At 36.3% G+C, this 26,154-nt stretch overlaps 3 protein-coding genes across 3 annotated transcripts; all 3 read left to right on the top strand.

Annotated features, from left to right (window-relative positions):
• Positions 1-2,518: 2,518 nt before the first annotated feature.
• Positions 2,519-10,245, top strand: LOC110443833. Its single transcript, XM_021488255.1, has 5 exons — positions 2,519-2,587; positions 5,180-5,231; positions 7,427-7,531; positions 8,449-8,553; positions 10,199-10,245. The coding sequence occupies exons 1-5, from the start codon at positions 2,519-2,521 to the stop codon at positions 10,243-10,245; spliced, it is 378 nt and encodes a 125-aa protein (XP_021343930.1).
• A 2,587-nt stretch (positions 10,246-12,832) lies between these two features.
• Positions 12,833-15,671, top strand: LOC110443832. Its single transcript, XM_021488254.1, has 4 exons — positions 12,833-12,843; positions 13,270-13,430; positions 13,637-13,753; positions 14,381-15,671. The coding sequence occupies exons 1-4, from the start codon at positions 12,833-12,835 to the stop codon at positions 14,734-14,736; spliced, it is 645 nt and encodes a 214-aa protein (XP_021343929.1). The 3' UTR covers positions 14,737-15,671.
• On the top strand, positions 14,836-15,576 carry LOC110443831 (cylicin-2-like). Its single transcript, XM_021488253.1, has one exon. The coding sequence runs from the start codon at positions 14,836-14,838 to the stop codon at positions 15,574-15,576; it is 741 nt and encodes a 246-aa protein (XP_021343928.1).
• Positions 15,672-26,154: the final 10,483 nt, after the last annotated feature.

The following is a 26,154-nucleotide window of genomic DNA, read 5'->3' as shown; positions in this document are numbered from 1 at the left end:
AGAATTGTGAAACTAACTCTTTTGGGGCTTTTCTATGTTGTAAAGAAGCGATACACGTCCATCTTATCAAGTTAATGACGAGTTATGGTTTCAAAAGTTTTTACTCAAATGGTTTTAACTTTGGAATTATTTTTTTATTCTCTCTAGTATTTATTCTTATTTTAATAACTGTTCACTGATATTGAACTTATATTTAATATCTAACAAGCGGTCATTTGCAAAACAGTGAGTGTCCTCCTTTTTTTAAATAGGTTCTCCCAAGATTGCCGGTCCGGCTGTAACTTTCGAACACGTGAACTTTGTACACTTCACTGAAAGGTAGCTATATAGATATCGATATTTTTGAGTTTCTGTGATTTGAAATCAGTTTTGTCAGTATAATGCTTTCGCATGGGTTTCCAAATAAATAATTAATACTAACTTGGAAGCGCATGTACAAATGTGGATTTAATATATTTTCAGTCAGCCCAAGGAAATATTTTCACGAATATTTGTTGTAAATCCTGGTTATGTATACGAAGTGAACAGCACTATACACTCGTTTCAATTTATATGATATTTATGGAAGAAGGTTTTTTTTAAATTTTAGCTCGCCATAAAAAATCTTTATTCATTAATCCCATACAATACAGAAAAAGCATACAAGCTCCTCTTTAGGTATTACGATACTCCACATCGATTTCGTAGACGGGAAAATTTTTGAAAGAAAATACCGTTTAAGTTCAACTAAATATATACATGATACAAGTCACAGTTAAATATTACCTGCGGAATTTGCATCCACAGACGTAATTCGACGGTGAAAGCCCTCAGGACCTGCCCGAAAATATCGTATTCTTTTGTCTTTGTTGTTTTGTAATTTTCTGTGTATGGCCTTTATAAGTTTGTGCGCTTGTTTGTGAAATATCAAAAGTCAGAAGTTCGAACATTTTCGAACTTCACTTTTATGTTATTTTATGCACGAACACGAGGAAAAGTTAAACTAGCTTTAACTTAAATGTACATCATACAATATATAGATATATTAGGGTTGCATTGATATTTCGTGTGACGATATATCGCGATATTTTGAATACGGTACGATGCACAATAGCGTTGGGGAGATCATGATATACCTACGATATTTTCCAGATTTTCTTGTTTTTTAATTTTGTCTTCTCATATACGTTCCCACATGACGATTGAAAGCTCCAAATCGGCATGCATGTCGAAAAATGTGAATTGTGTGAAACTTTCAACTCATGCTCATGTTGGACCAAATCTTTATCCTGTTGTCATATTGCCATTAAAAGTTTGCAAAATATTTTTTTGCTTTGCTTCTACTATTAGTATATGTATCGTGATACATATTGTATCGTGACCACATTATCGTGATACGTATTTCATCGTGACCACATTATCGTGATACGTATTGTATCGTGACCACAGTATCGTGGTACGTATTGTATCGTGACCACAGTATCGTGGTACGTATTGTATCGTGACCACAGTATCGTAGTACGTATTGTATCGTGACCACAGTATCGTGGTACTTATTGTATCGTGACCACAGTATCGTGATACGTATTGTATCGTGACCACATTATCGTGATACGTATTGTATCGTAACCACATTAGCGTGATACGTATTATATCGTAACCACAGTATGGTTGTACGTATTTTATCGTGACCACATTATCGTGGTACGTATTGTACCGTGACCACAGCATCGTGGTACGTATCGTATGTTAATGTATCGCTGTACATATTGTATCGTGACCACAGTATCGTTGTACGTATTGTATCGTGACCACAGTACCGTGATACGTATTGTATGTTAATGTATCGTTGCAGCCCAAACATCACGCCCGGTCGACGTGACACCAGCGTAATACGGTTTGTTCGTTTAACGGATTCAATAGAAAGAGAATGCTATTATTAAGTATTTCTAAATAAGGTAGTACCTTAACGCCTATAAAGACATAGAAAACGGTGAATGTTGTGTCAGGTTAAACTAATATTGAATCTAAACGATACTAGCGCGTTGACGCTGGGCAAATCGGTGAGAAAATAACAACAGTTTACAAACCAATAAATTAAAAGACACCTTGAATACGTAAACGTTTCTGTTGTGATCAACAATATTTCAAAAACACGATTTCTATTTAAACGGCACAAGAGTAACTTAGAATATCGTTCAATTTTATGTGTGGACACAACTTTTATATGTGCACAGGTGAAAGTAACAGTTGACCATTCTTTTGCAAATTACGTGTGGCTACCAACCTTGACCGGCAGGCTGTGTTAAAAGTCACAGTGTATTGTCATGGCTACCATTGTCGTGACCAATAGTCCAATAATAAAAGTCGTCTTATAGAAATCCGTCTTAGCAATGTGTTACGTAGTCTAACTATCCAGTACACAAAAACATTTTGAGATATATCTAAATAAAGATGTTTAGAGTCACGCTGGTCGCAGTGGCCGGTATAAAAGCTTGACCATCGTCCAAAACTGACCATCGGATCCTATTCTATCATCATGAAGGGTGTGTGTACATCTCTTCTCCTTTTCGGGCTGGTCATCGGGAGTCTGGCCGATAGTAAAAGTGTAAGTACACAAATGTATATCATATTTGACTTTCGGACACATGGTTTGAATAATTGTGCACAACGTGATATTCAGTTATCAAATGCCATCGATTTTAGTTGCAAAGCTGCGCAGCCAATGCTGTTTTAAAACTTTTTTTCGGAAATGTATGAGAAAAAACATGTCCCTTTTAAATAAAATGTTTTGAATTGAAGAAAGGAAAATGCGCTGGACACGTTTTTATCGGGTATATTTCATTCAGTGCAGTATCTAATTAATTATTTAATTTATTTTAATAAACCCAGTCAAATATTTTCATTGCTTTTAGCTTACAGGGATTTTTTTTTTAATTTTGTGACATGTACGTTTTACTTTTTGATATCAATAGTTATTAAAATATTCATGATTTGAATTTTGTCTTCATGACGTCTGCAATCTAACCATTCCGTGTACACAAGTTATTTCATGTGTAACTAGTCATGTACTACAATGTATTATGTAATACTTATGTTCACACATACTTTCATAATAACGGGAGTCGAAATTTGGAGTATAAGATTTTCTTTTTCAAAATTTGAAAAAAAAATCAGCCTCCATTTTTCACAAATATCGATATAGCTGCCTAAAATTTATCATCGATGAACAAACACTGTTCAAGTTTACGATAGACTTTTTAATGTGTTAAATGTCTTTTACTATGTTCATAATTGTATTCAATTGATTATACAAAAATATGTTATATTCCGAGATCTTATTTCAATGAAAAACTGACACTAAAATGAAAACGCATGACGTCAGTTAGCATTTTAATTGTTAAACGGTCCAGCAATGCCGAAGTCATAGCGGGCCTGGTAGTTCATAATTAGGGGCAACTCTAATCCAATCGGGAACCATCGGCATTTTCCGTGAACGAGCGGAAATGCCGACGGTTCCCGATGGTTACAAAATTTGATACACTAATAAAGGGACTTGAATGGTAAAAACTTATTTTTTTTATACATTAGTACACTGCAAAAAGGTCAGATTTTATTATAACAAGTGTTTTCCAAATTTTAAATTTGATGGTATAGGCCAATTTCACACAGATATTCGAAACTCTTTGTCAAATTAATTGTATGCAACACTATACAGGAACGTCGAATGCTTTGTCTCGAATTTGGCTATAATTGGCATATTCTATCAACAGTCATATGTTCGTTGCACGAATGGCATAAGGGCTGATCCTCTCGCTGAATTAAGTACACATGCGTAAAAGGACAACCCCCTTCCTACGGTCTTCTCTGATAGGGGTTGAAATGCAATAGAAATATTGCTAATATTATCCGACAGTCTTCACTGCCAGTTACGTTTGATTCAACTGGTAACATCAGGTTTAGAATCAGGATAAAATATTGTTTATTTGCAGGTTAAGTGCTGTTTTTTGCAGCTTTGTCGACCAAATCGCTTCTTCGATTTCCAACATGATTTGGAAACCATAGAAGCCATATATATTAAAGTATTCTGCAACGAGGTGCAGTGAAGATTAAGCTGCCCCATGTGACTGTTATTCAAAGCGTGTCGTCAGAAACTCATATATTTCAGGAATAAGCAGTATTATTTTAGGGGTTAACGGCATATACCGGAAGAACTGTGTGCTCTATTGAGACCGAAACAAACCTGCACGTTTGTGACCTCAAAAAACGGTTTGCACAAAAACAAATGTGTACTGCACACAGTGTGCAAAGTGCACACAGTTTTCGGTATGTACCGTATAACGCTAAAAAAACAAAAACATGATCTTTCCTCATGATTTAATCCGAAAGAAAGACTAAACATTGATCTAAAGATTTTTTATTAGTTTCTGATAAAAGCAAAATAACTTTGCGCCGTAATTTCATCGCTGAGCAACGCAAACTATTCAGAAATTAGAATTACAAATACAGTCGGAAACATTGCGGTTTTATGACGTCAGCAATGTCAGAATAGCATAAATTAAAGTATTCAACGGTTACCTGCAAGCTATATTAAATTAGTTTAACCCTTCTTAAAGCCCAAGAATCTTTCGGTGATAGAATTAGTAGCGCTAAAATGTGACTTTCAAATTCATGTTCGGATTGTAAATAACACAAGAAGGAGGATTGTAGTTATGATAGCTATTATCATGTTTAAGCTCCTATACCATCAGGCACTACAGTACCGGAAAATGTCGATTCCGCCATGGAACATTTCTACTTTTGACGAGGAACGAACAGCTTTTAAATTACAATGGACAGCATACCTTAGGTACATGTCTACCTACATGTTAGAGTAGCCGTCCACAACAATTTAAAGGTGTTCCTCATTTGATAAACCTGCTAGGAGTTAAAAAAGCATTTTTGGTTACCCTCTAGTGGGTAATAGTCTCGACGTGATTTCGTTAGTCAGTATTCTAATTATGACGTGTAAGTATCATTGCTTTGTGACGTCATCTTCCATGGTGTAAACCTCGTGTCTTTATACAATTTGAATATTAACTAACTCGAGAGAGAGATAAATGTGATAATCAAACAATGCTCTTTGGGAAACCTCTATTTCTATAATAATTGGTTTTCATTATATCGCAGCAACGATAGACGTCTTTTTTTTCTATTCCAGCAACTGAAACACGCTTTGGAACTAGTTGCAGATAAAGCTAGATTAGAAAAAGGTAATATTCAATTTTTGTGTCTTCCGGTTATTAAACATGTTTTAAGGATACCCGTACCACTGCCAAAAACTGTAACTATTAATTAGCAAGCTAGTGTTAACCTGTCATTCTCTCATCACGTTAAATATCAAGCTGTTTAGTTGTCATTCTCTCATCAAGTTAAACAACAAGCTAGTGTTAAGCTGTCATTCTCTCACCACGTTAAATATCAAGCTAGTGTTAAGTTGCCATTCTCTCATCAAGTTAAATATCAAGCTGTTTAGTTGTCATTCTCTCATCAAGTTAAACAAAAAGCTAGTGTTTAGTTCTCATTCTCTCATGAAGTTAAAAAACAAGCTAGTGTTAAGTTGTCATTCTCTCATCACGTTAAACAACAAGCTAGTGTTTAGTTGTCATTCTCTCATCAAGTTAAACAGTAGGCTAGTGTTAAGTTGTCATTTCCTCATCAAGTTAAATATCAAGCTGTTTAGTTGTCATTATCTCATCAAGTTAAACAACAAGCTAGTGTTAAGTTGTCATACTCTCATCAAGTTAAACAACAAGCTAGTGTTTAGCTTTCATTCTCTCATGAAGTTAAACAACAAGCTAGTGTTTAGTTGTCATTCTCTTATCAAGTGAAACAACAAGCTAGTGTTTAGTTGTCATTCTCTGATCAAGTTAAACAACTAGCTAGTGTTAAGTTGTCTTTCTCTCATCGCGTTAAACAACAAGCTAGTGTTTATTTGTCATTCTCTCATCACGTTAAACAGCAAGCTAGTGTTTAGTTGTCATACTCTTATCAAGTTAAATAGCAAGCTAATGGTGAGTTGTCATACTCTCATCAAGTTAAATTGCAAGCTAGTGGTGAGTTGTCATTCCTTCAACAAGTTAAATTGCAAGCGAGTGGTGAGTTGTTTTACTCTCATTAAGTAAAATAGCAAGCTAGTGGTCAGTTGTCATACTCTCATCACGTTAAACAACAAGCTAGTGGTGAGTTGTCATACTCTCATCACGTTAAACAACAAGCTAGTGTTAAGTTGCCATTCTCTCATCAAGTTAAATATCAAGCTGTTTAGTTGTCATTCTCTCATCAAGTTAAACAAAAAGCTAGTGTTTAGTTTTCATTCTCTCATGAAGTTAAAAAACAAGCTAGTGTTTAGTTGTTATTCTCTGATCAAGTTAAACAACTAGCTAGTGTTAAGTTGTCATACTCTCATCAAGTTAAACAACAAGCTAGTGTTTAGTTGTCATTCTCTGATCAAGTTAAACAACTAGCTAGTGTTTAGTTGTCATTCTCTGATCAAGTTAAACAACTAGCTAGTGTTAAGTTGTCTTTCTCTCATCGCGTTAAACAACAAGCTAGTGTTTATTTGTCATTCTCTCATCACGTTAAACAACAAGCTAGTGTTAAGTTGTCATTCTCTCATCACGTTAAACAACAAGCTAGTGTTTAGTTGTCATTCTCTGATCAGGTTAAACAGCAAGCTAGTGTTTAGTTGTCATACTCTCATCAAGTTAAATAGCAAGCTAATGGTGAGTTGTCATACTCTCATCAAGTTAAATTGCAAGCTAGTGGTGATTTGTCATTCCTTCAACAAGTTAAATTGCAAGCGAGTGGTGAGTTGTTTTACTCTCATTAAGTAAAATAGCAAGCTAGTGGTGAGTTGTCATACTCTCATCAAGTTAAATAGCATGTTAGTGGTCAGTTGTCATACTCTCATCAAGTTAAATTGCAAGCTAGTGGTGAGTTGTTTTACTCTCATCGAGTTAAATAGCAAGCTAGTGGTGAGTTGTCATACTCTCAACAAGTTAAATTGCAAGCGAGTGGTGAGTTGTTATACTCTCATTAAGTAAAATAGCAAGCTAGTGGTGAGTTGTCATTCCTTCAACAAGTTAAATTGCAAGCGAGTGGTGAGTTGTTTTACTCTCATTAAGTAAAATAGCAAGCTAGTGGTGAGTTGTCATACTCTCATCAAGTTAAATAGCATGCTAGTGGTGAGTTGTTTTACTCTCATCAAGTTAAATAGCATGCTAGTGGTGAGTTGTCATACACTCATCAAGTTAAATTGCAAACAAATGTTAAGTTGTCTTGGTCATTCCTTGATATCCCGTTATACATAAATAGTAAACTAGCTTACAGGGTGCCCGTATTTTCACTGATTACCCTAGAATATATGTATACCCGATACCGTTTTCATATACTCTCCACATTGCAGAGCTGCAAGGTGTAACAGTGCAGGAAATCCGTGACAAAACTGAGCGACTGAATGATGACTTTACCGATGCTTTGGGTCTGGCCAAACAAATTGCGGAACTTAACGGTAAGTGTTAGTGTATATATTCTTAAACATTCTTTTAGCATAGTATAAGGTCTTACATATATAAGTAATGTTTCTAAAATGCATATTGTTCATTTTTTAATTTATATATACATCATAATTATACTTGCAACACTGCAACATTGACAGATTTCAAACAGATCATGATTCTGAAACAAAAGATCATGCTGCTTCTTAAGGTCATAGGAGTGTATTGATAAACGGAAATAGGAAGTGCATCCCTAGTTGAAAATCCAATGTAGGGAGACAGTATCACAATTTCCGCATATTCTGATGTTTGATATTAAACTGATAAATATTGCATGTTTATTATTGACAGAACAGTGTGTTCTCTCAATATTAAAGTATTTCAAAGCAATCCAGGCATTATTTTTTTTTATTTTTTTTTTATCAATGAGTCACATGTGTCCATTTTTATGTACTTCAGGAACCCGGCTACCTATTTCACTACTGTGAAGTTTTTCAAGAAAGATAACTCTTTACATGCAATTACTATATGTACATGGTTTTATTATAAAATGTCAATTTTTAAACGTTTATAGATAACTAATTTTACACAATTTCAGCACTTATTAAATTGATATACATTAATTCAATACTAATCTATGTCAGTATCATTTTTATTGACATTATTTTGCCTAAAATTGTGTCTTTCATTTTTTTTTCAAAACTCACTCCTTTTTACATAAATTTTCATTTCAAATCCTTTAAATTATGACAACCTATATTTTTTTGTGGCAGAACATTTTCTTTACTTCAACGCTATATAACTACAAAATTGGAAGAAATTCTACTGAGAAATGGTGCCACAATCCTATTACCTTAAGTCAATAACTAACACGTATAACGATAAAGTTTGTTAAAGGAAAATTTAAAGGTTTACGTATTTTTTTTTACAGGTATCCTGGATGAATTGATGAATCTCAAACCAGAGTTTGAATCATTATCAGCACAAATCGAATCAATATTTTTTGATGTCGAGATGGATGTTAACAAACTGCCAGGTAAGATGCATACCATGTTAATGTTAGACATGTACACTCAAGTACATCCTGATGTCGCAATATCTACATTTCCGCTGCAAATCCGTAAACGAACACTTCTAGATGAAATTGAGTTCAAAATACTATGAACGCAATTGAAAAAGCATCAATTTGACGCGTTTCTCCCGTCTCAAATAGCATGTGACCTTCGTATGAATCAACCATTTAGGCGACTCAATGCGGTTCCAGGAATATGATAATGATAATAATAATAATTCGAGGTTCTTATATACCGTTTTATCACAACCTTGTTCGTAGGTCGTCTCAAAGCGGTTCACAAATTATTATCCGTGGTTACTTTCTCAACTCTCTGGGGAGCATACAGCCGGAGCTGCCATTTCGGCGCTAACAGCTAGCATTCAACAATTTTAGCACGTCTTAACCACGTACTCATTAACAGCTGAGTAGACTGGAATAAGTGGAGTAAAGTGTCTTGCTCAAAGATACAACACAGCGCCGTGCCGTGACTCGAACCCGCAACCCTTCGGTCACGATCCTGGCGTCCTACCACTAGACTACCGTGCCTCCTTATCGATTGCATTTACTCTACAATAAGTGAGTTGCAATGTATCCCGATTTCTATATTGACACATCAATAACTGTCGACACATTCATAAGTACGCTAATACTTAATGGTTTTATAAACTTCAAGTTGCATTGTGACGTCGTCAAAAAACATCATTGTTCTTGATATACATATCTTCTCTAACACTCTTAGAATATGACATGATAACAAAAAAGAAATTGTACACGCCATCATGAAGATGATACAAGTAGACTTGTCTGATCCTTTAATGTACACTAAAAGAATCTCGAGGACGCGTAACGGTAAAATGGAACGGCCTTGCAGTCTGGTGTCGCTCCTTTTTGCAATCTTTAATGAACAGGAATCAGCCTAACAATAGGTATGTTTTCATCATATCTGCTACCTATCAAATCGCTTACCGCGAGCAAGGGTGGAAAGAATTCTAAATATCGATAGCGGAGAATCCGGGACTCTGAAGATGCATAAAAGAGCGTTTGGAGTCAAAACGTATTTTTAGATTTCAAACCAGCATGAAGGTTTGAAATATAATGGTTATATGATGAAATCAACAATCCGTTTTCATGACACATAAGATATTGAAAGTCGTCACGATGTTTAGTCGTAGTTCGTAAGAAGCATGTTAAAATATCCTGAAAAAATAACTTTATATGAAATTGAAATTCGTGTACCTGTGATATCACTAAAACTTAAATATACGTTTTCCAAGGCCACGCAAACTAAAAAAATGTTTTTAAAAAACATAAAATATAAGTTAAGTGCTCTCAGGATATTTTCTGACGATCGTTCTACAGATTGGTTTTCAATCTGAATATTAATGGTAATATTTCAACTTGAACATCTGTTGAAACAGTTTATTTAAACAGTTAGACCTATCTCAGCATTGTATTTATCAAATTGTTCAAGGCCGTTTGCATAATCATGTTCATTCATGCAAAGGTAAATAGAGGCAACAAGGAATCGATGTGCAAAGTGCATTTTAATTTAGAATAATAGGTATAAGGGAAAAGAACAACGATCAGATTATCACGTCATTAATTTATTAACGTTTTTATATTTTAGATATCGCCGACGACATAGATGACTGGAAATCCTTGATCAGTGTGTAGAAGGTTTGTTCATTCACTTAATCTTATGTGTCGTTATGTCGTGCGATTTCTACAACATATGTATCAGTATATTATCAGTACATAACCAGTATATTATTAGTAAATAACCAGTATATTATCAGTACATAACCAGTGTATTACAGTATCAGTACATAACCTGTATAGTATCAGTACATAATAGGTATATTATCAGTACATAACCAGTATATTATCAGTACATAACCAGTATATTAACCGTACATAACCAGTATATTATCAGTACATAATCAGTTTATTACAGTATCAGAACATAACCAGTATATTATCAGTATATAACCAGTATATTATCAGTACATAACCCGTATATTATCAGTATTTAACCAGTATATTATCAGTACACAACCAGTATATTATCAGTACATAACCAGTATATTACAGTTTAAGTACATAACCAGTTTATTACAGTATCAGTACATAACCAGTATATTATCAGAACATAACCAGTATATTATCAGTACATTACCGGTATATTACCAGTATATAATCAGTACATTACCAGTATATCATCAGTACAGTACCAGTATAATATCAGTACTTAACCAGTATATCATCAGTATATTATCATTATCAGTATATTTTCAGTACATTACCAGTTTCTTGTCAGTACATAACCAGTATATTACAGTATCAGTACATTACCAGTTTATTACAATATAAGTACATAAGCAGTATATAATCAGTACATTACCAGTATATTATCAGTACATTCTCAGTACATAACCAGTATATTATCAGTACCAGAATAATATCAGTATATAACCAGGATATTAGGAGCATATTATCAGTACCTTATGATAAGATATGATATGATAATATCAGAACATTACTGTCATCTTATTAATGCATTATCGGCACATTATCAGGACTACTTACATTTCGGTAAATTATCAGTATAACAAACTTGCAATATTGATGCATTATCAATACATTCTAGTACACAAGTATATTATAATTACGTGAAAGTGCGTTATCAGTATGTCATCAGTTCATTTTCAGTATATAATCTACCAATATAAGTACATAATCAGTACATCATCAGTATATAATCAGTACAATATCAAAACAGATAATCAGTATATTATCAAAACAGATAATCAGTACAATATCAATATAAAAGCAGTAGGTTATCAGTAGGTTATCAGTATATAACAGTATATTATCAGTACATTAATAGTACATTATCAGTACAGTACCAGCATATTGTCAGTATATTATCAGTATGTTAACATTATATAATCAGTACATAACCAGTATATCATCAGTTCATTATCAGTTTATCATCAGTACAAAACCTGTAACTTATCAGTATATCACCTGTATATTATCAGTACAGTACCAGCATAATATTAGTACATTAACAGTATATTATCAGTACATTACCAGTATTGTACCAGTATATTATCAGTACATTACTGGCATCTCATCAATAGATTATCAGCACATTATCAGGACTACTTACATTTCGGTAAAATATCAGTATAACAAACTTGCATTATTTATGCATTATCAATACATTCCAGCGCACAAGTACATTATTATCATATGGAAGTGGATTATCAGTATATCATCAGTACATTATAAGTATATAATCTGACCAGTATTAGTACAAAATCAGTACATCATCAGTATACAATCAGTATATTATCAAAACAGATAATCAGTACAATATCAATATGAAATCAGTATGGTATCAGTATGTAATAAGTATATTAAGGTTAATTATTTTAAGTACATTAACAGTATATTAGCAGTACAGTACCCGCATACTACCAGTTTATCGTCAAGACATTAACATGATATTATCAGTACATAACCAGTATATTATCAGTACATAACTAGTAAATTATCAGTTCATTACCAGTATATTATCAGCACATAACCAGTATATTATCAGTACATTACCAGTATATCATCAGTATATTATCATTATCAGTATATTCTCAGTACATTACCAGTATATCATCAGTACACTTTCAGTATATCATCAGTACATTATGAGTATACTATCAATACATTATCATTATATTATCACTACATTACTAGTATATTATCAGTAAATGTACTAGTATATTATCAGTACATACCAGTATATTATCAGTATATTACCAGTATATTATTAGTATATAACCAGTTAATTATCAGTACATTATCAGTATATTACTTGCATTTCAGTATCATTATCAGAATAATATACTTGCATTATTAATGCATTATCAACACATTCCATTACACTAGTATATTACCGTTATATTCATGTGAATTATCAGTACATAATCAGTACATTATCAGTATATAATATGAATAGTATAAGTATAAAATCAGTACATTATCAGTTTATAATCAGAACAGTATAAGTATAAAATCAGTACATTATCAGCAAATTATGAATATAAATGGGAATGAAACCAATTCAGTTCGGTATTGTCTATTATCTGTTATATCTACTTCGTTTTACCAAATGATACTGCTTGCTCTCAAAATACCACATGGTGCAACTCTCAGCTTGAAGCGCGCAAGGATAACACATCCGCGTCATATCCAAGCGAATATGTCGACAAAGTAATTTTTTCATTCAATATCAAGGTAATTCTTATGAACAATCTGAGCTTCAATTGAGCGTGATCGTATTCGGAAATTTCGTTAAACGATTTTTAATTTCGTTATTCACAATACTGTTAGGATTTACTTTGATGTCGCATTGGAAAAATAAACACACAAGTATCAATGACACGTTTGAAAAAGACATGTACACAAATATTGATGACGCATTAGAAGGCACAAGCTTTTAGGGAAAAAGGACTAGCCGGTGCGAAATCCAATCTGCTTTTTCCCCCTGACCAGTCCGTTTGAATTAGCCCTTTTTTAATTATTCATTAAATTTTAAATATCTTCATGTTTCCAATGGCTAAACTCTAGTGCCTGTGGTCAAAACCGGCATATACTAAAATATCAGGAGATGTTTATGAATGTAAATATGTTTCTTAGAAATGTGAATATTATCTTCGACACAGATGCCTATAAAACAGACTTCAACGAGATCACAGACACAAGGGAGTTTCTTAACGAGGTTTTCCGCCAGATCTACGTTTGCCAAGTATCCGGACTGCAGTTTGCCGTCGACCTCACCGACTTTAAGAGCCTTCCCGGTATGTCCATGTCATGTAATAATATTACTCGCACAGGTTTATGTTAATGTTGATTTTAAAAACAATATTAATTTATTCACTGTACCATAAAAAATATGTTTACAAATAGTTTTCTACTCTGCAATAATCTGTAGCAATTCCACAAATTTTCTAGCTCACTAAGCCAAAAGATGATTACGATCAAATTTTACAATTGTCCATTGCAGATGAAAAAGTGACGAAGCAATTGGCTGGACAGACGCTGGTTTTCCTGGAAGCCGCCGTAGTCGAGATGGCTCATCTTCTTAAATTTCAAGACAATTTTGTGGTCGGTGTTTTAAAAGGTATGTCGGATATTTTTGAATTTTAGTATTGAATATCTCAATCAAACAATTTATTAGAGCCGTAAATGAAGTGGAATCAGTCATTAAGATGCATACTTTCATCAAGAAAAATTCAAAAAGGTTTGAAACATAATATAAAAGGAAAAATATTCGTTCAAACGTCAACATTTTCAAATCTTCCCAATTTCTTAGCCCAATGTTTCCTATTGGTATATCGACTCCACAATAACTGTCGGCATATTTATACTTTTAGAAGCTTATAGAATACGGTCTAAACTGATTTTAGAAAGTAGTTTTTTTTTAATATTCTCATACACATCCGTCATACGTATACCTTTATATAATTCATGTCTGTAGTTTTTTTCATTTTATTCGCGTACAGTTAGGTCTTTTAACTGATTATAATGTTCAAACTCACTTTTCCTCGAATTTAAGGTGATTCTGCGTTAATATTTGTCATAATACTTTTCAAATGGCATTGCTTCCGTACAGTAACAGATCCATACGGGAATAATTCTGACAACTTCCCAAATTGTGAAAGGTGATTGTTGATAATTGGTTCTCATAATGTCTCCTATGAAATACATACTCATTTCTGGATTTTCTTTTATTTTGCTGTATCTTCAGACTACGGCACAAGTACTCACAACGAATTGGTACATGGTTTGATAGGACTCGGGCCAGCTCCGTCACAATCCCCATCAAACCCACCTAATGGCTCAGTTGTAAAGAAAGGAAGAGGGGAAGGTAAACCTACCTCGCCTAAGCCACGTGGAGGAAGCAGTCCATCGCCGAGTGACATTGAAGATGAGAACGATAAAGTTACAAGAGCAAGCGGGGAAGCGCCTGAGAAAAAAATAAACAAACGTGGAAGCAAAAATGCGTGGAAAAAAGGAGGGAGGAAAGGAGAGATGGAAGGTAAATTTACTTCATCTAAGCCACGTGGAGGAAGCAGTCCATCGCCGAGTGACATAGAAGATTAGAACGATGAAGTTACAAGAGCAAGTGGGGAAGCGCCTGAGGAAAAATTAAACAAACGTGGAAGCAAAAATGCGTGGAAAAAAGGAGGGAGGAAAGGAGAGATGGAAGGTAAATTTACTTCACCTAAGCCACCTCGAGGAAGCAGTCCATCGCAGAGTGACATAGAAGATGAGAACGATGAAGTTACAAGAGCAAGTGGGGAAGCGCCTGAGGAAAAATTAAACAAACGTGGAAGCAAAAATGCGTGGAAGAAAGGAGGGAGGGAGGGAGAGATGGAAGGTAAATTTACTTCACCTAAGCCACCTCGAGGAAGCAGTCCATCGAAGAGTGACATAGAAGATGAGAACGATGAAGTTACAAGAGCAAGCGGGGAAGCGCCTGAAGAAAAATTAAACAAACGTGGAAGCAAAAATGCGTGGAAAAAAGGAGGGAGGAAAGGAGAGATGGAAGGTAAATTTACTTCACCTAAGCCACCTCGAGGAAGCAGTCCATCGCAGAGTGACATAGAAGATGAGGACGATGAAGAAAGAGGTATGTTATTACGCATTTTAAATGTTCTCCGTGGTAGCAAAAATACGTGGAAGAAAGGAGGGAAGAAGGGAGAGATAGAAGGTAAATCTACTTCACCTAAGCCACCTCGAGGAACCAGTCCATCGCCGAGTGACGACGCGCCTGAGGAAAAAGTAGATAAACGTGGAAAACAAGGAAATAAAGAAGAGATGGAAGGAACCCCTTCATCACCTAAGCCACCGAGAGGAACCAATGTAGGGAAAAAGTCCTTAAAAATAGAAATCGATGGCTTTCTTGACAAAGTTAAATCACATATGAAAAGACGGTTTTGAAAAAGAAAAGGGTAAAGTACATGGATGTAGTTCACTTAAAACATAACATAAATCAGTAGCATCAGGATAAAACATGTAAAAATCTGCTTCTTTATTCCCATAAATGATGACATATTTTTTCTGAGAAAGTATTTTTCATCATAGAGAGTATTGCTTTATACAGCGGTATCTTGAAATAACGTCTTTTAATCACATCAAAATTTTGCAAGTTAATACAAATGGACTTCAATGCGTTATTTCTGTCATAACTGCAAGATAAATCTCTACATGAGTCAATAATTACAACGTGTATTGATATATTGGTCTCAATACAGATTTGAGCGTTTTGAGCCTCATTAAGATTTAAAATGATCTATATGGTTAGTTCGCTAGGTCAGGCAACTTGTTTTGGGATACGGAGCACATATTAACACTTCTCGTCAAACAGACACGAATTCAACCGATACACAGCTTAAATCTTGTATAGAGTAACTCGATACGTACATGTTGATTATGAAGCATGTAAGCATGTCTCATAGCTGCATCATGATGTTATTTGATTATGAAAAAGTATTTAATTCCATAATGACTGTTTTCCTGAGATTGAAACATTATATACCCTTTAATAGATAGATACTGTATAAATCAGGCAAGGCGGGTAACTGTATCTCTAAAAACGTAAAATTGAAAAGAAACGATTTTTGTCAGGAATAATACATACGTTTGTATCTAGCAATGTTGCAGATGACCTCCCAATGCCTCTTCCCTATTTTTCCTAATTCAGTTGTTCGCTTCCTGACCCTATCAGCCTATTTCGTTCTGCTCCTACCAGGTCTACTCCTATAACATAAGAGGCCGCTGGTCGGCCTTTTTTCTATCGGATATGATTTTGCCGACTGCGACCTCTTATTTCCGAAGCACTAATTCTTTGATGCATATTCCGCCCGAAATCCGAGCGGAACAAAATCGGCTTGAATTTTTTTTATGTCTTGGACACGAACATCTTCTTACTTAATCATAGATTTATGGAAAGGAATATTTATTACACCCTATTGAACATTTAAATGTATGGATACACGCTATACTTTTTCTAAATCTGAACTTTGAAAATTTGATCGTCAGCGTCGGGAAAATCAGCTATGGACAGTTAGAGGTTACGCGGCGCCTGTTAAAAGTTTCTCGCCGTGTAAAACATTGTTGGAGATTACTACCAGGTCCAGCAACCCCTAAATCATCCACAGTAATAGATTAGCCCCAACCTCGCTATCAGCAGTCGTCCACCAGTTGCCTGTACCTCTTCCTTATAATGTGCCTCCTCTATCATGGCCTCTCTTGCTACCGTTATTTCTACCATCAGGATTTGCTTGCAGTTCCGGGCCACAGTGGCAGGAGCCTCCTCTGTTGGGAAACCCATATTGTGGTGAATATATGCCCTAATACCCCATTCTCATGTTGTTGCAAGTATCCTATCCCCCTCAGAGATAGACTTTCCTTTAGTTTATGCCTTCAAGAATTTTGCAAACACTTTAGTACATGAGCAAGAGCACCGCGAGCAGAAGCATGATACGCCCGTCAGACCCTCGGAAGGGTATTGATATATTCGAAGCAGGTAGTGACATATGATATAAATGTGTTTAATGCCTTTATTTTGTTGGTGACTTTGACCTTGCCATTCAATAAAAAAAAATCTTGCATTTTCGACAAAATTCCCTTATTTGGCAAAGAAAAAGGGACATAACTCTGCCTAATAGCATTTAAAATGTCACGATTTAGGAACTCATTCAAAGCATTCAGATAATGAAACATCTAAGTAGTTTAATAAAAATCAGAGAACAATTGTTTGAGTTATCTTGTAACCAAGCAAAAGTTAACTGCAATAATGAAATACAGTGTTGCTATGTCAAGTGTGATATGCCAAAACGCGGAAAGTTGAAACTCGACAGAAATACCTGTAATATATGTTAGACATTATTGCTTCTAGCATGACCATTCTAAATTTGAAAGGAATTAATAAAAAAGGAATTAATAAAAAGTAAAACAAGAGTCCAATTGGCCTGCATCGCTCACCTGGTATAAATCTCACACGCATAACCTAAAAAACGATCTAAAATAAAGCTACAGGCAAAATATCCGTATTTATGACAATAAGTCATTCAAAAGAACCTGTTAAAAGATTTAAAAACATTGCGCCCCTGTGACCTTGAAAGTGGAACAGGTCATTACGTTGAACAAATTTTAAAGCCCTTTATCTCAATATGCAACTTTGAGAAAGATCTCTCCAATACTTATTGAGAAACATCAATAACAAACATTCACTTTCAAAATCGAAGATGACTGCCTGTCGGCCATTTTGTTTATCCGATCAGTCAAAAAATTTAACATGCACAACTTCAGAACAAAGGGGAACCTACATGTATAATTTAAGATGGACCTCCCCAGTCCTTCCTAAGAAATAGTGATAACAATCCTTCACTATCAAAATTCAAGATGGCTGTCTGTCGGCCAAGCTAATTATCCGATCAGTCTCAAAAGTTGCCCTGCACAACTAGGGACCAATGGAAACCTACATATAAAGTTGAGAAAGAGTCCTCTGGTACTGCATGAGCAATAGCGATAACAAACATACACTATCAAAATCCAAGATGGCTGCCTATCGGCCATTTTGTTTATCCGATCAATCTTAAAAGTTGCACTGCACAACTAAGGACCAAGGGGAACCTACATATAAAATTTGAGAATGATCCCTCTGGTACTCCTTGAGAAATAGCGGTAACAAGAATTGTTTAAGGGCGGACGACGACGGACGCAGGGTGATTTGAATAGCCCACCATCAGATGATGGAGGGCTAAAACTAATGACGACGGACGTCGCACCATAGCATAAGCTCACTTGGCCAGGTGAGCTTAAATTTTCTTGCATTTACTACATAATGCCCTTATTTGGCAATGAAAGGAGAATAGCGCCCAGCAATGAAAATGGGACAAAACTCTGCTGAGTAGCATTTAAATATCACGATTTAAGAACACATCAAATGCATTCAAGTAATGAAACATCCTACCAAGTTTGAAAAACAAGCCATTCGGATTGATATGTCTCGCCCATGCCCCGCTTTGACCAGCAATGCACATATCAAAGAAACTAACTTAAATGCAAAAACTTCATGTTGATAGAGATGCTGACATAGTCAATGGACCATAAAAGGTTGACTGAGATGTACTACCTATGATGCATATATGGTCCAAGTTTGGTTGGTGTAGCACTTATACTTTCAGAGAAACTAACTTAAACGCAAAACTTAAAGTTGATGGAGATGCTGACAAAGCCAATGGACCATAAAAGGAAGACAGCATCCAGCTTTTGATGAATGGGCAGAGTTGTACTACCTAAGATGCATCAATGGTCCAAGTTTGGTTGGTGTAGCACTTATACTTTCAGAAAACCAACTTAAACACAAAAACTTAATGTTGACGCCACCGAACATTATTGCTTCTAGCGTTATCGTACAAGATTTGAAAGGAATTTATTGAAAAAATAACAAAAATCTTGCATTTACTACACAGTGCCCTTGTTTGGCAATAAAAGGAGCATAACTCCACCAAAAATGCACGTAAACTTCTTCTGAAATGCGAACTCGTTCGAGCTATATAGGTATGCTATATGTGAACCAAGTTTCATCAAGATAATATTATGTTCATGAATGAAGGCAGGAGAGCAATGACAAGGAAAAGTTAATGGACGGACGGACAACGGACATCGGACAACGCAGCCCATAAAATAATACGAATCGTCGGATGACGGGCGGATAAAAAGTCAATGTCCCATTGATAAAGCTAAAGATACGAACGTGAAATAAATTCCAGGGGCCATTGATTTAGCTAATGATACAAGGGGGGAATACCCCATGGCCCATTTATTTAGATGATGAAAACAACCATGGCCCATTGATTGAAATAATGATACGAGCACATAAAAACATGGCCCCTTTAGCTTCTGAAGCAGGTTGCAACTTGATTCAGGTACAGAAAGTAACTTGTAAATTGTTTCCGAATCAATGGTAGTTATGCTTATATACATGAGTCCTGTTTCGTGAATAATTTTGGTCTAGATAAGCATTCTTTTCCGCTTTGTATAACTAAAAGTAAATGAACCTTCCGGTGATATTATGGTGAAAATAACATATGAATCCATCACTCTTGATTAGATGAGATACATACAATACATTTCCTTAAACCAGATACGTTTTATGAAGAAATGCAAAAAATAGCTTCGTAAACAAATCACTTGGTCACGCGGCGTCTCCATGGATAAATAATCATCAAATCCCGGACAGCGCTGAAGAAAATTAATCAAACTACATCGCGGTTTGACTTAAATATCTCTGTGCAGTCCGGTTTGTAGCAATACCCTTTGCCCAAAGATTCTCTAGAACAAGTTTGGTTAAAATCCCTTGAACGGTACAGAAGGAGAGGATCTTTAATATTTTCCTCTATTTCCCCTTATGGGCCCCACTCATCTGCCCCACAGAAGGGGGTTCACACACCTCAGTTTGAACAAAATTGATTCTTTTGTCCGTAAGTATGCTTCAGACTGCATTTGGTTTAAATCCCTTCACTTGCATAGTAAGAGAGGAAAAATCCTCTATATCCCCTATTGGGCCACGCCCCTATGCCTCCAGAGGGGCCACACCCTCCGTGTATACAAACTTGAGGCTCCTTTGCCCAAAGATGCGCTAGAACAAATTTGGTCAAAATCCTTCTATTGGTTGATAAGAAGAAGATTTTTTTTAAGATTTACCTATTTTCCCCCTATTTGGCCCCGCCCCTATGCCCCCAGGGGGACCATACCCTCCGTTTATATAAAACTGAGAACCCTTTGGCCATGATGCTCTAGATCATATTTGGTCAAAATCCCTTCATCGGTACAAAAGAAGGATCATTGATGTTTTCCTCTATTTCCCCTAAAGGGCCCCACCCATCTGCCCCAAAGAAGGGGGCCCACACACCTCAGTTTATACAGAATTGATACTCTTGTCCCTAATCATGCTTCAGACTGCATTTGGTTTAAATCCCTTCACTTGTATAGTAGGAGAAAAAAAATCCTCTATTTCCATGTCACAGATGTCAAATATGTTTGAATCTTCGAAAGAATTTACTTTTATTCAAAGACCAAAAGGTTGAATGAGCTTAAATCTTTATATAGTCCATTGTTTAGCTCACCTGGTCCGAAGGACCACGGTGAGCTTATGCCATACCGCAGCGTCCGTCGTCCGCCCGTCCGTCGTCCGTCCGTCAATTTTTCCTTTAAAACGCTTCTAGTCCTGAACGACTGAGCACATTTTGACCAAATTTTGTCAGAAGCATCCTTCTTCTTCTTCTTCTTCTTCTTCTTCTTCTTCTTCTTCTTCTTCTTCTTCTTCTTCTTCTTCTTCTTCTTCCTCTTCTTCTTCTTCCTTTACAAGGATCAGACTCAAAGGTTTGAGTGCACTTGATCCTGGGAGGTGGCATTAAAAATGTTATAAACAATTATTTTTGTTGATTTGTACTATAAGATAACAGCAGAAAACACTTTACGGAAGGTTGAAACTAGCCAGGGCAGACCTGAACGAGTTCAGGTTTGGCTCCTGTGCTAGGGATGATGGTTAACAATAGTTCGAGGGAAGAATGAATATTTTTACAAAGGGCCGGTTTCCAAAACGGCCTCTTCTCTGATTCAAATTTCCTGTTGGTGGTGATTGTCCATGCCGTTGTGGGCACAAATCTATAAAGTATAAAGATTTAGGTCACTTGGTTTGTTTTTTATGGCTCCTCAAAGTTGTACCTTTCAGAAGCTGTCTAAGTGTTGATAAAATGTGCATGTTATGTAAAATATTAATGAAAATCTAATCAAATGATGGTCACCGTAAAGAATACATTCATGGCATGATTGTGACAAAAAATCATGTTTCCATCGCGCCATTTGGCTGTTTTATGGAAGAAACAATCTCAAAAATGCCATTTTCGATGATAACATTTTAGACACAAAAACTGTGTTTTTTAGAGAATACACCCTTTTATGGGCGTTGGATGCAAACCAATTTTTATCCTATTAAACAGTACGTAATATGCTATTGATGAGAGGAAAAATCATCAAAATGTAAGTGGTGGAACATTTTCAAATGTTGGGTTGAATTAGCCTATGGTTGAATTGCCGATTTTCGACTTTCTTTAGATAATTAACAAAAAAACGAGAGTATTTGCTCGGTATGTTGAGAATATGTACACAGATATGAAAAAAAGTGAGAGAAACACTTTTTCATAAAAAAAATCCAAGATGGCTACTTCACAAGTCCCCGTGGTTGAAGACATTGGCTGACAAATAGACAGAACAACAAACAAAACGTGTTCCTTATGATTTTGGTTGGTTTTCGCATTTACGGGAGTGTTCATAGCTACGGGCGATTGTATAATACCTATATTTATAAGTTTGGTTAGTCACATGGTAACGGGGATCTTTCATATCGAGCCCCAAACATACTTTCGACATATGCACTCCGTTGCCGCATGGAAAACTATTTCAAGTTTTGTCGGAATTTCTTTACCTGTGGTTGTAATGGTCGAGGGTTTTCCAGCGTCCTGTAATACCCAAGGTAGTACAAGATACTGGAGATACATTTGCACATTCCCATCGTTCTCTCTCCAACTGGGCACTGGCAGTAGTAGTCCTTTATTGGGGCCTCAACATCGGGTGAAACGGTGAACCGTATCCAAACGTTATATTTCGTTTGGCTTTTGTGTCGAGAATGTATTTGACATCGGAGAAGGTCTGGGGAGTGCTGGTAAAGCCACACCTCATAGTCTCCGTCATCACTTAAATGTTCGGCGATGTAACCAGGAGCCAGAGATATCTGATACGTTCCACACGTAATGGTTCTCAAGTAATCAAGATCGAGACGGGGAAACAGTACGGAAGATGCATCCATCTTGACAAACTCGGACCTTGCCCGTCTAGATAGATCCGGATCTGTCTTGACTCTCTGAGCTAAACCATTCGGTGTTGTCAAACGGTCCTTCATACGTTCAGCCATTAGCCTATCTTTGGCATCTCTCTCTGGAGATCTCTGGTAGATCGGTCCTCTAATACCATTCAGACAGGCTGTGACGGTTCGAAGCAAAGCCTCGATGACATTGATAAAGCTGTTAGACACCAATTGCGTTCGGAAGAACGTCCAGTGTTTCAGACGACCATGATAGGATTCCACAATCCACCTCGATTTGGTGATAGTTCTGTCAAGATTTGCTTGGACGTCAGAATGTTGACTTTGACCGGGTTTCAGGTATGACGGCATGCTAGCATTGAGGCCAGAGGCTTCGAGAACTGGTAGGACATCTCTAAAACCTCGGTCAACGACAACGTTGTCGTCTGGTTGTAGCCAAGTAACTAGCTTGTCCATGACTTTTTTTGTAATTGTAGCATCATTTTCGCTGCCAGTGAATGGTCCTACTGTGTCCAGAATGTAGCCATCTGGTAAGGCGATGCTCATGAATTTGAGATAGTTTCTCTTCTTCTGGCCACAGTAGGACATTCTCTGGAGCTTGTGGTCGGAGCTTTTCTGGATATAAATATAGGTGCCATCTAATATGGCAGTGGCTTTATCTCCAAAAAATGCTTCTGAAAAGACAGTATTGTGCCCGAGCAACTGTTCTCTTGTCAAGTGATCCGGACCTAGAAATTGTGGGACTATCGATGTGTCTAATGCCTGTACTATGGAGTGGAAAGTTTTGGACACACTTGACTTGGAAATTCCAAAAAGAGAAGAACACTGACTCCAGGAAATGTCGGTTTTCAGTTTTACCCAGAACAGTAATAGAGCATCGTGTGTAGTCTTGGTATATATACCAGATGAAAGATATGGGGAACAGTGCGAGTGGATTTCGAGGAACTGATCTTTGGANATGTTTTATGAATAAACACGATGTTTTGGAAATATTTATCAAAAGAAATTTATACTATGTTGCGAATTACAATTTCGAGATAACCTTCTTTTATTTACGAACTTATGTCTTTGATGCTGAAATTGACAACTTTATAAAAATACATTTTCACTGAAATTATGAAATCTGGGTGTCGGAAAGGTGTAAAATTATTCTTCGGAAAAGAAAAAAACAGTAGTTGAGCTAGATAAGAAATTATACGGGGGCAGGCTCCTATGGAGAATTAACATTACTGGAAACAGGCCCTTTGTGTGGGTTGATATTTGATGAATTCTGTGGGCCCCTCTGGTTCTCCTGTCGCCTGATGTTATGAATTGGGATGGATCAATAGCCACATGTCCGTTTATTATTTTATATAACATCATGAGCCTGGCTTTTGTTCCTCGCTGGGATAGGGGCTCCCAGTTAAGTATATTTATCATGTTGATGACACATCCAGGCTCTCTAGATCTATGATCAATAAATACGTATATGGCAGCCCTACGCTGTACATTTTCAATTGCTAGGACCTGATCTGAAATAAAATGGTCCCAGCAAGTGGCTGCATATTCTGGTGATGGTCTTACTAGTGTGGTGAATGTCTGGGTTTTGACTTTTCTGGTGCATGATGACATGTTGCGACGCAGAAATCCCAGTGTCCTATTTGCCTTGTTGGTGATGGATTGTACGTGTTTATCCCAATTAAGGTCTGAGGTGAAAGTGACCCCTAGGTATTTGGTAGAGTCTAAATTTTCCAAAACTTGATTGTGCAGGGAGTAGCTAAACTTAATTAGATTTTTCTTTTTAGATATGTTGATGATAGAACATTTTTTGGCGTTAAAATTCATTTGCCATTTACCCTCCCAGATTTCCAAGAATTTGAGGTCGTTTCTGACAGTCTTCTAATGAATTAATTTCTGAATATAATAAGCAGTCGTCAGCAAAGAGTTTGATGTCGCAGGAAACTAAGTCGATGATGTCATTAATGTAGACCAAAAAGAGGAGTGGGCCAACAACCGTTCCCTGAGGTACCCCGGATAGGGGGTGCTATCAGAGCTGGTACTGTTAATTATTACTTTCTTTTGTCTGTTGTTCAGAAAAGAGGAAAACCAACCAACAGTATCTGGATCTACCCCATCATATTCTAGTTTGGAAAATAATCTTGCATGAGGGACTTTGTCGAATGCTTTCGAGAAATCCACAAGGGCGACATCAATTTGTTTATTTTCATCAAGGTTCCTTGCTATGTCGTCAATTGTCAGAATTAGTTGAGTTTCAGTAGAGAATTTTGCACGGAAACCATGTTGTACATTTGTTAGGATGTTATTTTGCTCAAGGTGGGACATTACGTTAATATGGATGATATGTTCTAATAATTTGCATGTGATACAGGTAATTGAGACAGGTCTATAATTTTCAGCAGCTTGTTTATCCCCTTTTTTGACGACTGGCACGATGTGTGCTTCACGCCAATCGTGTGGTACGGTGCCAGAGTCGAGAGAATTTTGAAAGTGCTCGGGTGATTTCTGTTGGCAATTCATGGAGGATTCTGGCTGGAATGGAATCGGGACCAGTGACTTTATGGATTTTGATATTCTGAAGGAGCTTATATACACCTGGTTCGCTGATGGTGATGCGTGACATTGGTCTGAATGGTGACGGACCTAAGTCGGGTAGTTCAGAGTTTTTCTTTGGTGAAGACGGACTGAAATTGTTGGTTTATTATGTATGCTTTGCTTTTTGCATCAGAATATGTAAGGCCGTCTTCAGGATTCCTTATTGGTGGGATGTTGTTTGTATCCATTTTTTTTACTTTTAATAAAACTCCAAAATCGTTTTGGTTTCTCTATGAGCTGAGGACTAATGATGTCTAATGATGACTAATAACTACTATAGGCTCTTCTGGTCTCTTTTTGCATTTTGGATTTTATTTTCTTGTACCTGTCCCAGTCTTTTGTCTTGTATGTTTTCTTGGCTTTGTTATAGGATCTTCGTTTTTGTCGGGCTAGCCTATTTATGTTGTTATTAGCTCAGGGATTGGTGAATTTTGACCTTGTTAGTTTTTGGGGTACGTGGATTTTAACAACTGAATTAAGGACATTTTTGAAATGTGACCAGGCCTGGTCATCAGACATAGTTTGGTCTATTATACATTTCAGCTTTTCTTTCCCCTCCTCTTTCAAAAGGGTGATTTTAGCCTTGCTCCATAAGAATATGGTTCCTCTTGGCTGTTTTATGGGAGGAGTTGAGATTTCATTGTCAATTAGGACGATGTCATGGTCTGACACACCTGGGATAGCCTTGCACTTATTGACAACTGACGGCATGTTGGTTAGAAAGAGACCAAGTGTGTTGTTATAACGAGTGGGGAAGTCCAGTACTTGATTCAAGCCGAGATCATGGAAGAGAGCAATGAACTGTTCACTCAGAATGTTTGGATTGTTGCTACTTGTGATGACACTATCGGGCCAGCTGATGTCACTCAAGTTGAAATCACCCCCGAGCCAAAGGGTATGGTTTGGGAAAGTGTTGTATAGGTTGGTGATTTCCATTACTGAGTTTTATTTGGTGGCCTGTAGTATGAGGCTATTATTATGGGGTTTTGCTTTGCAAGATGGATTCTAGCGTCTACAAGTTCTACTTTGTCATT

Source organism: Mizuhopecten yessoensis, unplaced genomic scaffold (genome assembly GCF_002113885.1).
Source record: "Mizuhopecten yessoensis strain PY_sf001 unplaced genomic scaffold, ASM211388v2 scaffold716361, whole genome shotgun sequence".
In the NCBI taxonomy this organism is placed as follows: domain Eukaryota; kingdom Metazoa; phylum Mollusca; class Bivalvia; order Pectinida; family Pectinidae; genus Mizuhopecten; species Mizuhopecten yessoensis.
This window is presented reverse-complemented; position numbering and strand designations above follow the sequence as displayed.

Bases quoted from the DNA above. Each gene is read 5' to 3' on its own strand.
- LOC110443833 (XM_021488255.1), top strand. From the start codon at position 2,519: ATGAAGGGTGTGTGTACATCTCTTCTCCTTTTCGGGCTGGTCATCGGG. The intron at 5,232-7,426 runs GTAATATTCAAT...TCCACATTGCAG, and splicing joins TAAAGCTAGATTAGAAAAAG to AGCTGCAAGGTGTAACAGTG. The intron at 8,554-10,198 runs GTAAGATGCATA...TTTATATTTTAG, and splicing joins GGATGTTAACAAACTGCCAG to ATATCGCCGACGACATAGAT.
- LOC110443832 (XM_021488254.1), top strand. The intron at 13,431-13,636 runs GTATGTCCATGT...TGTCCATTGCAG, and splicing joins CGACTTTAAGAGCCTTCCCG to ATGAAAAAGTGACGAAGCAA. The intron at 13,754-14,380 runs GTATGTCGGATA...CTGTATCTTCAG, and splicing joins TGTGGTCGGTGTTTTAAAAG to ACTACGGCACAAGTACTCAC.
- LOC110443831 (XM_021488253.1), top strand. From the start codon at position 14,836: ATGGAAGGTAAATTTACTTCACCTAAGCCACCTCGAGGAAGCAGTCCA.